The following is a 12,437-nucleotide window of genomic DNA, read 5'->3' as shown; positions in this document are numbered from 1 at the left end:
TATGCAAATCTCCTCATTTCTCTTCTGTAAAACGCTTGCATCTACCTTTCCCTGCGGGGAGAGCCTGAGACGCCTGACCTCAGACGCTGTTTCCTGTTTGAAACTGGAAAAATTAAGAAGTTAAGATCTTAACCAGATGACCTTTAGTGGACATTTGGTTATCTTTTTTAGTGTGCATGTGTTCAGAATATTGAAGTCAGTGCAACAGATAAGGTTACACGCTCTTACTTCATTGTCACTAGCAATACAGCTTTGACTTCTCTTTCAGTGATGCTATATGACGACAAAAGTATATGTGAAGTAAAATTTGATGGAAGAACTGCCAATACAATCATTATAATGATCTACTGTTTCATTCTGCTACTGTGTCCAGTGCTGTGCAGTGCACAGAAAACAAAGCTTGGCCCTGGCCTCTGGAAGACAAAACCATAGGAAGTAGAGTACCTCAGAAAATCTAGAGAAGGTAGCTTAGGAGATTTTTTTGTTTGTTTCTGAACTGCTGTGAAACTCTCGTTTCCTAAGGATATTGCGCATAAAATGGAATTTGGAAATGAAGAGGGTAAGATCTCAGGCAAGGCAATCCATAGGTAATAGCAGACAGAAATGGGAGTGGAAGAAGGGAATAAACATATTCTAAAATTGTTATAGCAGACAGAATTAAGGTCTCAAAGAATAGCTTAGCAGGTATATTTTCTCTTCCCTACTTCCAGCAGAGGTGCAACTGAGATTACTTGTTTGGCCTTTAAAAATGGGTAGTGGCATTGTCTTTCTATTTTAAGCCTTTTAAATGTGTCCTGCAATCAGAACTAATCTTTAAGTCACTGAAGTCAGTGGAGGGTGCTGTAAATTCTTCATTCTGTCACACACCTGATTTTTGAAATATGTTTGTCCCTAAAAAGATTAAATTGCCCTGGGATATACTATCTCACATGGGAAGAAAAAGTAAGTACAAATTGTTATTTTGGTACAAACATTGGTAGTAGGAAATGGATTGTATCCTCTTTTCACAGTACGTAGATTGTATCTGTAGCTCGTACAGTCTGAGGAAGTCTTACAGATATACGCAGGAGGTTCTGACTTGAAATTCTGACTCCCCTAGTGATTAAATCTGTTCCTGTGGGACATTCCTGTTCCAGTTTGTGATGTATTTCAGCGTGTTGCACAGTAATGGCAGTAAATAAACCATAAAGAATCAAATTAGAAGTTTTTTCTGAATATTTGTAAATGTGTGAGTAATACTAGTAATTTTTCCTTAAGTAAAGGGTTAAATATATGTAATGAGTGTAATGATACACATATTTTTAAACATAATGTTTTTATATGCATGTAGAGGTGCATACACATATATATGTATACATGCATATATGTGTGTGTATATATGTAAAAGTTGGTCACACTTTCCTTTTATACTGCTGGTCTCTGGAGCTACACTAGTAATCAAAAACAGGAGGTAAAGTGGAGTTGATTGTATTTCAGATGTCTGGCTGGCAGCTAATTGTCTTTGTGACAATGATATTGAAGTGTGTGCGATAACAAAATAGACATTTCCTACTGTTTATTTGTGCTATAAATAAATGAAATTTGTACCCACTTAAGCATATAGGTCAAGTAATATTACGTACTCTACATGTGAATATTAAAACTGTGGAAAATACAACACTTGAAATCACTTTTAAGCTCTGCTGTTTTGTCTTGATGTGTTCTAGAAATGCAATCACAGTAAAAATACCACAAAAAAAATTAGTATTACTTAAAATCTTGCTCCTGTTCCCTGATGTAATTGAGCAAATTAAATTAAGAGAATAAGAACACAGAAAAAAGCTCAAGTGACTGGTGATAGGCTCAGGTTTTGTTTTTTTTTTTTCTAATTTAATTCAAGTCTGGCCTGGGTAGATAGCAACTGAAAGTGTTAAACATTGGGTTTTGAAAAGAAAAAAAGGTACTTAAGTCCTGGCCTCACCCTAATCCTTTTGAAATGGTGTTCCCATCATTAAAGACCCAACACAACTGGGAATTGTTCTTTCTTATTTTCGCTGAGTGCTGTAACTGTTCGGTCTGTCTGAGTGACCCTTCTGTCCTGGGGCGCTGCCCTTCCAGCTCTGAATGGGGACAGGACGGTAAAGCAGCCCGAAGCCCACCACAGTGCTGCAAGCTGTGTTGCTCCTTGCTTTGTCTCACAGAGAGAGCCAGGCTGTTAGTCGTAGGAGCACTGAATGAATGAAGCCTAAAGAGGTATAATATTCCCTCTCACAATTCTAGGATCTCAGCAAGTCGATTTCTTAGTGGCTATTTTTCCATTTAAATGATGGACATGTATTTTATTTTGAAAGGTTTTAATGAATATTATAATGGTGGTTGTAGAGAAGAAAGGTTTGTCATGATGTTCTGAATGAACAGAAAAGATTTTGCAAGGTTGTGTATCTTGCGTCAAGATTTGTATATTGAAGAAAAGCTTGATACGGCACATTAGTACCTAGAGAACAGCTGTGGCATGCAAAGCAACAAGCTGAAGGGAAGGGGATAGGCAGAGGCCTACCCTTTTCATCTTTGTGCACATGGGAGCTGCCTTCAGAATTGGCTGTAAATAAAAACTTTAAACATTTCTTCTGGATAGAATGTGAATAGAGAACACTGGTTTTAACAGTCACTGTGAGAAAGGGCAGGTATGGAGAGGGAGACAAAGGCTACCTTACACGGTATACATGAAAGGGCAAAATAACAAATGATGTTGCAGAAGGGAAGGAGAAAACTACGATGTTGGTGAAGACCCTGCCAGCCAATATCACAGTCCCATCTATTCAGTAAGAGACTTGCAACTGCAGTTGTCACTGTGTAGAAGACAGGTCCTTGCTACCTCTCCATCAAATGATTAAAGTTGATGGGACTCAAAGTCCATTGACCTTGTGAATAACTATTCAAAATGCAGTCATCTGCCATTTGCAGGCAGGTGTCCATGGTTAATTTTTATCAGCCTTGTAACCCCTGAGGAACTGCTCCTCTGACTCAACACCTGTCTCCGCTTTTGTATTGCAACAGGAATACCTACACTGTTTATGGGTCATTGTAGAAAAACCTCAGACAGACTGCTTTTGCAGAGTGCTGTAATGTCTCAAGCATTGAAATAGCAGATTGAATATTGCAATATTTTAACTAAGTACTTTTAAAATATATGTATGTGTACTATCGATTCACGCTCATTCCCAAAGAAATTCTCTGATGCAGTAAATTGATACAATTGCAAATTTAAACCTCTGGAGTTTGATTCTTCTGGTTAATATTTGCTTTATTGAGCAATAATAAATGAAGACTCTATATGGAAGAAAGTGGAATAACTTAGGGCATGCTATGGTGATTGGCCACTTGCTTTAAACTCCCTAGGAGTGGGGAAGGGCCACTGGGGAGGAGTCTGACCTTGAGCACTCTGTGCTCTCTCAGTGACTCCGGTAACTGAAGAAACTAGTATTTCGGTCTAGAGAAGTGGGGTTTTACGATCTATATTCCCCCAGTAACCGTTTCTTGTCTTGTTTTCTGACCTGCAGTAGTATTTATGTGCCTTTTAAGAGTTTATTTAAAGCATACAGGCTCTGAGAGAGAATTATGATTCTGCTCTGAGAGATAATTATAATTCTATCTGAAGAAGTGTATCTTTTGCAATAGCAAAATACCTGTGTTCCAAATGCAAAGCAATTAGTGCCACTTTACACAAGAAAAAGAAGGCCATTACCAGCATCTGCATTCAACTGACAAATATGCCTCTCACTACTGCTCAATTAATGTCTTTCAGATTGGAAAAAATAGCAGTGTAGCTTTGTCACAATCCAGTCCTTCGAGTACATCAAACCCCGTACACAACAGACAAGTAAGTTGCTTTTAAAAAAAACTGTACTTAAGTAGTCTGTAAGCATTTTAAAATATTTTATACTGTATAACCTTAAAATACAATTTCCTTATGAATACAATTCTTTATAGAAGCTGTCTTTGGTGAACTAATATTAGATTTCTCCTCTCACTTAATTTTTTTTCCAGCTATTCCCCCCTCTGAGATTTATGAATAAAGTTTTCTGCTTGTTTTTCACCACCTGTAATACACCTCAGGTTGGCTTATGTGCTGCTCACCGGCTGTTGCTTTGGTGATACAAACTCAGCAGCAGCAGAAACTGTCTGCGCAGGATCCAGCTAAGCTAACGTGGTTTTTCTATCCAACTTCCCCTGCTGAGCGAGATGGCACAGCACAGCCCCCAAACTGGCATAGAAGGGACAGCATTTAAAAATAGGCCAGAAGTGAAAACAGCAAAGGGAGGACAGAAACAGGACAGAGGAGACAGGACACTCGGCTCTTCAGAGAAACTAATCTGAAAGCGTAACTAAGCTAAGCATAATCTGAATTCTTCTTAGACTGTGAGAAATCCTTAGCACTCCCACCATACCTGTTTATCATACAGACTACTAGTCAGATAATTATATTAAATTCTGTAACTCAGCTTTTTTGTGAGGACAGGTGCTTGACCTGTGATCCAGCCCTCATCTGTCTTGAGGACTGATAGACTAGTTTATTTTTTTAATATGGCCCCTACTGTTTGACTCTGCAAGTGGAGTAATTTATCAAGAATTCATTATCAAGATCCTTGGTATGAAAAGGTTTCCCACCTCAGCAAGGTGTAGTCACAAGTAAACAAAAATTCCAGGGGATTTTTATGTACAAGCAGTCAGTATTTTAGAATTCTGTTACATACTCTGGCTCAATTATACAGGAGTAGTTATTCCAAATGGCTGTGCTGCTTAGTTTCTGCTGTGTAGACACAGCAAAAGAATAGTAATGATTGTAGTAATGATACCCACAACTGTATCCCCATTAAAAATACCCTGAATCACTCGCATCTTGAGATGAACTGCCAAACAGTAAATTTTTTGTTTTTTCCTCTTGGTGCTGAATGCAAAGCAGTATACATATGGAAGAACTACTCTGAAGGGAAAAAAGTGGGAAGTTTCTTCATACTTCTAAGGACCAGTGTTTTGCTGTGTGAGACACTGTCATCCAACTGCCAGTAACAAATTTGGGATAAAGCTGTGCCGAAGTGCAAAACCTCCTGCTCCTGTGTTAGTATAAAATACACACTACCCGAGGGGCAGAGCTTGTTGGGATCTGTTGCCTAGATCCCATGGGGAAAACCTAACAGTACAAAACATTAATTTTGTGGCAGCCTTATGTAAACAGAGGCTATTGCTAAGCTTTTCAGCTGCCTGTTTCCATAACTTTATCAACAATAGAAGTGCTTGCTTGTTTTAAGCCCCACAAACTCTTTATTGTTAAAAATATATTTCTGTCAGTTTGGTAGCTGAATATGGAGCTCAGAGTACAAATACAAAAGAAAATCAAGATGTATTGAGTTTTGTTAAACTTTTTTTTTTTAAACTCTAACACAGGATTTTAGTGTTTGGAACCATGAATAATGATTACCTATCTAATGAACGCTTGTCACTGTCAAAATAAATCTGAGCTGCTTTGTTGACAGCTTTCATCTCCAATCTAGCAACTGAACGGTCTCTAAGTAAAATTTTAGTCTTAAACTGTGCTATAATATTTTTTTATGAAGGTGTTATTAATTAGGTCACAAGTATCTGCTGTGACAGTAAAGAACACTCGTTTTTAATGTTAGTGGTGTTATAACCACGATAACCAGGGAGCCCAAGTGAAGCAAGGTCTGTAGGCAGAGACAATCTCTGCTATACACTGGGGTTTATCGTTGGAAAAAACAGGCAAGTTTTCACGAATACAAGTCAGAACAACAGACTTTCAACAATGCAGTTTGAAGTAGAATTGCAGCCGTCAAGCTAAACGTGAGTATAGAGCAGTTTCTCTGGACTTCCTCCACTGTGTTCCCTGGTTAGGCAACCTGTCGGGGTTGTCTGCTGGTGCAGAGGGGGAGTTAGAAGGGAGAAGATTGTTGTTTCTCAAGGGAAGGAAGAGCGGTCCTTAACTCAACAGGGGGTTGAGTGACTGGTTGAGAATGAAGCATTCGGGAAATTGCGGCAGGCTGTAAACCCAGGCTCGTTTGACCTATGATAGCCTGCGTGCAGTCCTACTGAGAAAGCTAGCATCCCCACTCGCCTTCCGAAGGTGTCCAGTCGGAGCCGAGAGGACATGCGGCAGTACTGTGAAAGTCACCTGCCGCCAATAACTGGGTGTTTCCCATTATTGAGTTGTGAGATAAAGGTGCCCTGTGGTTGTTTTGACTTCACACAAGTAGTTTCTTCTGGTCATTTGCTACATCCATTGAAGTACAGTGTACTCTCGGGTACTCCTGAGGGATACTGGTAGCTGTGAGAATAACTGTTGTGGGCCTGTCTGCTCTCCCTTCGCATTAGACTCAGTCAGGTTAAACTCAGACAAATTGTTCTCAATTCATGTTTAATTTGAATGTTGCTGCATCTATTTGAGACCTGAACAGGGGCTTGTATGCATAAAAGCATGCCTGTTTTTCCAACTATTGTTGCTTTAATAAAAAAATACTACTTTTCCCTACAAAACCTACTTGGTTGCATTAATGGAATGGTAGTTTTACAGTCAAATTATTTGTGCCTGTTAATACAAATTATGTATTAAAAGCTCGTTTTCTCCAGATTTTTTCCTTGTTCTACGTTTATAACTAATCAAGTGTTTTTGTCTTCATAGCGCTTTTAGGTGCCTGAATGTGTTAACACTTCAAGACCTCAGTATGCGGTGGTTTTTAAATACTGAGTAACTAGATCATTTTATTAAGGGAAGGTGACAACGTGTATGCTGTGTGGGGATTCCTTGTGCATGAAAACATGCTGTGTAGAGGAAAAGATTCTTCAGAGTTGTCGTCTAATTGCTGCTCTTTATTTGTAATGATACACCACGTTAATGAACATGAGATTCACCAAAGCTTACTAAAATCAGACAGTCCCAAAAGGAAATACGCTGTTTATTCAAAGCAGTTCCTTTTCTTAAAGGTCTAATGTAATCAGTAAACAGGGAGGGAATTTAGTTCAGGGACTTCAAATAAATTTCTGCTTTGAGTTCTGTCAGACGCAGATCTTATTAAGTATTATATACTGAAAGACATTTTGTGATTTTGAACCTGGCTCTGGTTTCTCTTTTAGAAGACATCAAACCGGACTGGTAGAATAAGGACTCTTCCATAACAAGGAAAAGGAACCAGCCTATAATCTCTAGCTCTCAGCAGCCCTACTCCACAGGGTTTTTCTTTTCTATGTCCTGCAGATGGATTTAACCTTTTATGAATTTGTGGTTTTAAAGAGAATTAAATTTACAGAAAACTGTAATAGTGATTTGTTTAGTTTTTCACTTGTATTTGCCACTGATCTGTGCGTTCTGCTTGGTTATGTTTCATGCCTTTTAAAGCTGTTAGCGTTGCAATGCTCCCTTTGTTTCCTTACCAGAACACAGCGGACATTCCAAAAAAAATCCAGATCATGATTTGAATTTATTTAAATTATCTCAAAATTTTTTCATTAAATAAAAATTACAGTAATTCTGTATTTAAGCTTGTCCTATGGATAAAAATTGAGTGCATTTCTTACTAATTTGCAAACAGCTGGGGCACTGCAACTTTAGGGACTAATCCTGACTGGTGCTCTGTACCTACAGCATTTAATAATTTCAGTGGGAATTCTGAGTGTTCAGCCTCTTCCAGGATCAGGCTCTTAAGGAATCTGTACTTCAATCAATGCATAGAGGATTTTTGCACCAAACTGTAATTAATGTTATCAGGGGCTCAACATGTAAAATCCCCATATCTTGGTGGATTTCTAAACACTTAAGATCATAGCACTTGATAACTTCAGTAAACAGTTTGGCTTTGCAAGGACCGGAGTTGAGCAGATTGGCTTGCATTAAGAGAATTGCACTGACAGTGTTTCTTATAGGATTACTGAATAATTTTTTTAATAAAATATAGATTTTATAATCAGGAAGCCAATACTAGGTACTGGAACAATAGTACAGAGGAGTTAATTTTTATTTCTACAGTGTTAAAAGTGCACTTATATGCTGGTTTATTTACATCTTGGGGAAAGGCGAGAGACTGCAAATAGGGAGATTATTACTACTTTCTTTTTTAAAAAAAGAAGGCTTAAGGCAAATTTTAAGACTAAAAATGTTTAAGCAATTATAAACAAGGCTAGACCCTTTGAAAAAAGTTTAGAAATATTCTTAAAATAAATTTTTATAGTGTTAATTTTGTAATAATTTATGTTTTGCTATACTTCAGAGCTAACTGACCGGTATAGTTTCAGAAACAGTATGAAACTTAGGAAAGTTTAAGCAATGTTTATATTTTTAAAATGTTCTTTGAATTATGTTTTTATTGTACATTTCTTCAGACTGAAAAATGTGTACATATCTTTGTTATTTTTGCACAATTTTTGTCTTGTTCAGTTTTAGGAGCAGTACTATGTTGATTTTTTTAATTTATTTTGCGTTATAAAACTGCAGGAGTTTAAAAATCTCAGTAACAAAGTCATCCTCTGTAATCAATGAACTGCTTTTTCTAGTTGTTGAGGGAAGACAGTGGTTGTGAGATTCAGTGGTTGCTTCTGAGAAATAATGCTAATCAATGACTGAAGGAGCAAATTTTGTAGTTTTAGGAAGCTTTAGCTCTTTCCATGCATCTTTTAATTGGAAAGCTGGAATACGGAGCCTGTCCTTTGAATGCTGCTTAAATTTTTTTCAACTGGCTTACACCTGACAGCATTTCAGGAAAATTAAGCACCAAGTAAAATCCCACAGTGTTCTTTCATCATCAAAGAATCATTATTTAATTATCTGTATCAAAAATTTCAGCCTGAAGAGTGAAGTGGAAGTAAACATTTGAAAAAAATGGATACAAACTGGACCAGCCTATAATGCATTATTAGTGTAGCATTCACTTGGTAGTTCTTTTTCTTCCCCATTTGCCTGAAAATCTTGTGATTTGTTTCCAGCAATAGAGGCTCAGAAGCTTTGGTTGTTACACATACGCAATGCATAGGCCCGTCAGCCATAAAAAGCGACTTGGATAACTTGTATGCCTTCTTTTGTATTGATGTAACAATTGTAAATAGTGCTGATCGACCTTTGTAGAGAATAGTTTATACAGCATATTCTATTATTGCTGATTCTCAGTGAACTATTGTTTTAAAAAAAAGAAGAAAAAAAGAAATTTTTCTATTTACACCTTATATTTTGTTATGCTGTTGACCCATGGCACTTTAACAAAACTCTGTGGGTTTTGCATAGCTGGTCAGTCATGGGATATATTAAATAACTGTTGTTGCACAGAAATGAATTTGCACCTGCTATATTGTGCTTTCCTACTACAGATTTTAGAACCTTTTCCAGAAGACTTTTGAAGAAAGCATGTCCAATCATTCTAAGAAAAAAAAAAATGCCATACTTGTACAGCCAAATTTCTTTTCTACAATCCATATTTTGTAACACTAAGTATTTTCATTCTTTGTCCTGCACCTTTATGTATTAGCAGTATCAAATAGAATTCATTCCATGCTTGTGATAATTGTAAGCAGAATAAATGTCTAAAGTAGGTGTAAATAGTAAATTCTATGGCTTACAGTTTAAAAAAGGAAAAACAGAACAAACATGTATCTGATTGATACTGCCATGGTTCAACACCGGGCCTGGAGATATTCTCTAGTGAGCGATTGTATTTTTTGTTTTTTGCTTTATTATTATTATTTTTTTTTGTAACATGGCTTTGTAAATAAAATAATTTATATGTTTGTAAGAAACAGATGGGTTTTGTCATTATTTATTTTTGCAAAGCAAAACTGGTGTGTATTACAAGACTGCCCTTTTTCTTCCCAGAGGCTGAAATACGCTGTGCAGATAGCCAGCACTGAGAATTCGACTGGTAGTTCAAAAGATCTGCCCAGCTCTCTGTACAGAGCTGGATTGATCTGGGATTATTTTTGGCATTCGTGTCTAAAATATTTCTGTACTTACATGTCAGGACACGTGTGACAATCAGCTACTGAGGTTTTTGCACTGATAAATCATTTTTAAATTCCTTTGCTTAGCTGAATGCCTTTTCTCATTCCTTATCACTGTAAGAATTAACTTTGCTTGAGCTGCTAGATTTAGGAATTCTCACTTCAGTGGGCAGTACAAATTTATAACCAGTCTTTTCATCACTGTTAATACAAAAAATGCAACTTTTATCTAGGCATTAAGATTCTTGTTCTGTGTGAAGCCTGTTCCAATTACAGATCAAGTGAGACTTAAATTGTTCATTGGCTTGTCAGCTCTGCAGAGAGGATGGCAGTTTTTTCCTCTCGCAGCAAACTTCTGCAAATCTGGGGAAGATGTACATTTTTATGCTCCTTCTATGAAGTATCTGGAAACTCAGCCTTGGAGATACTGTAGGGAGGATGCTCACAATTATGGTATGATCTTTTTTAAAAGCAAGAAATTTGGACTGCAAACTGTGTTTTTGTATGCATACACTCAGAACTGGCAGAGGATATAAAGCTAGCCTGCGTTACAGGAAACAGTAATCGAAGGAGGAAAATTTTACCTTCTAGGTGAACAGCTTTTTGTGTAACGTCTTGCTTGTTTTGTTGCACGTGGCAAAAGCTAATCCTGAACTTCCTCTTTACTGTCCCATTTTTTGTGCCTTTACTGTGCCTTGATCTGGGCTGCTTATATTTTGAAAACCTTTTTTTTTAATCTTGAGTTTATCTTTTCTAGTATAGAAATACCGAACATCATGAAGTAACAGTAGATACTAAAGTTCCATCTGATAGAGTGGTCCCCACATACGGCTGAAGAGTGACATTGTGTTTGTAAGACACTTTGCTATTTCTAGCAGCCATTAGAAATTAAAGCTACAGCCGAGAAAATGGAATATTGCAGCCATGAGTTATTAGTTGCTTGCCATCATTGCCCATGGTCCGCAAAGGCCGAAGACCACTAAATTTATTTTTCAAATATGACTGAGTCATTTTTTAGCACTTACATGTTTGTTAGAATGATTTACAAGCTGTTCTCTATTTGGAGTTGGTTTCCCCCACCCTTTTTTTGGTTATGCAACAAGTATTTTGCTTGTAGCAGTACTCTTTTACTTGTATTATCTAACGTGCTCTAAATACCACCAGTTTCAGAGGGAAGCAGATCACACTGTAACTTTTTTATTCATTGCACTCTAGTTTTTATTCTTCTCTTTTTACCACAGAAATATTTATTTTAGAAGAAAGTCATTGCTATCTACAACCAGTGTATGTTTTACTCTTCCAAATCTGTCAGGGTTCACAATTGGAAGAAATGCCAAATACTGATTCCAGAAATACTTGGAGGAGAGTCATACAACAGATTCAGACTTCGGAACACAAGAATGTTTATTTCATGCAAATTTTTATGCTGTTTTGTTCCTTGAGCACCTCTTAAAAGCTACTACTCAAAACAAGTACAGACCTCTTTTAAAACATACTTTCTTAAGTAGAAGAAAGATAAAGCTGGCAATTCAGCAGCAGGTCCCTGTTTGCCCTTCCACTGGAGAATCCGTGGTAGACAGTATGCATACTCTTGTTCTCATTTTGTAATGCATCACAAATGACATGGGCAGGATTCTTTTGCGTGTAGTTTTTTGTTGTTTATGGCTGACCTGCAGAAATATTTAGATCTAGTCTGTAATCTGCCCTCCCTACAGAAGGGAGAAGGGAAGCTTTGGGGGAAGCTTGCCAAAAATAACAATCAGGATCCAGGAGAACTTGATCTGAGGGTAAGGACACCAGTAGGGATTCGAGATGGTACACAACATTCAGCTGCCCCTTTGCAGATTTCCCAAACCTGAAAGATTTAGCTCTGAAATTGAATCTGGGTTTGATTAACTTGGAGCACTTTCTAACATGGTTGATGTGACACCACAAGAGACTAGTTTTTCAGAAAAGTTGTCTAGCGTGAACAATGTATATTTACAGAATGCTACAGGTATAAAGGCCTGTTGGTGTAAATATAATGAACAGCCTGATGAACTCATGAGTGCAACCCTGTGAGTCCCATGTCTGTGTCAGCCATTTCCAGCCTGGCCCCTGCCGAGGCAGAGGAGGGACTGGTGACAGTCAGCATCACTGCAGAAGAGAAACTATCATCCCTTCCCAGTGGCAAATTGACTCAGTGGTCATTTGGAGAGCTGTGTCACAGGTGAGCAGACAGGTCACTGGAAAAGGATTACTTGGGCTCAATCCTTCAGCCTTTCCTACCACAGATGCAGAATATATAGGCTGTCGCCTTTGTTCTGAAGGTGCTCTCAACAGCCTATGCAAGAAACTTCCCCTTCTGGTCAGCTCTGCTCTTAAATTGCAACTATCTGCCTTCCTTTTTCTTTAGTTTTCTCTTATTTTGACCTGTAATCAGCTGGGGGGGGGGGTATGTTTTGGGCATTTTTTCTTTGGGTTTT

At 37.7% G+C, this 12,437-nt stretch overlaps 1 protein-coding gene across 2 annotated transcripts in view; it reads left to right on the top strand.

Annotated features, from left to right (window-relative positions):
- Positions 1-9,771, top strand: part of ATXN7L1 (ataxin 7 like 1) — a 121,116-nt gene extending 111,345 nt beyond the window's left edge. The window contains exons 11-12 of one of the 2 annotated variants that reach the window (XM_075145116.1): positions 3,785-3,859; positions 7,126-9,771. In XM_075145116.1, coding sequence (XP_075001217.1) covers positions 3,785-3,859; positions 7,126-7,167 — 117 coding nt within the window. In that variant the 3' untranslated portion in view covers positions 7,168-9,771. Of the gene's footprint in view, positions 1-3,784; positions 3,860-6,673 lie in introns of both variants that reach the window. The other variant, XM_075145124.1, reaches the window with a different exon arrangement.
- Positions 9,772-12,437: the final 2,666 nt, after the last annotated feature.

This window comes from Calonectris borealis, chromosome 1 (assembly GCF_964195595.1).
Source record: "Calonectris borealis chromosome 1, bCalBor7.hap1.2, whole genome shotgun sequence".
In the NCBI taxonomy this organism is placed as follows: Eukaryota; Metazoa; Chordata; class Aves; order Procellariiformes; family Procellariidae; genus Calonectris; species Calonectris borealis.
Note: the sequence above shows the minus strand (reverse complement) of the source record. Positions and strands in the feature narration are given on the sequence as shown.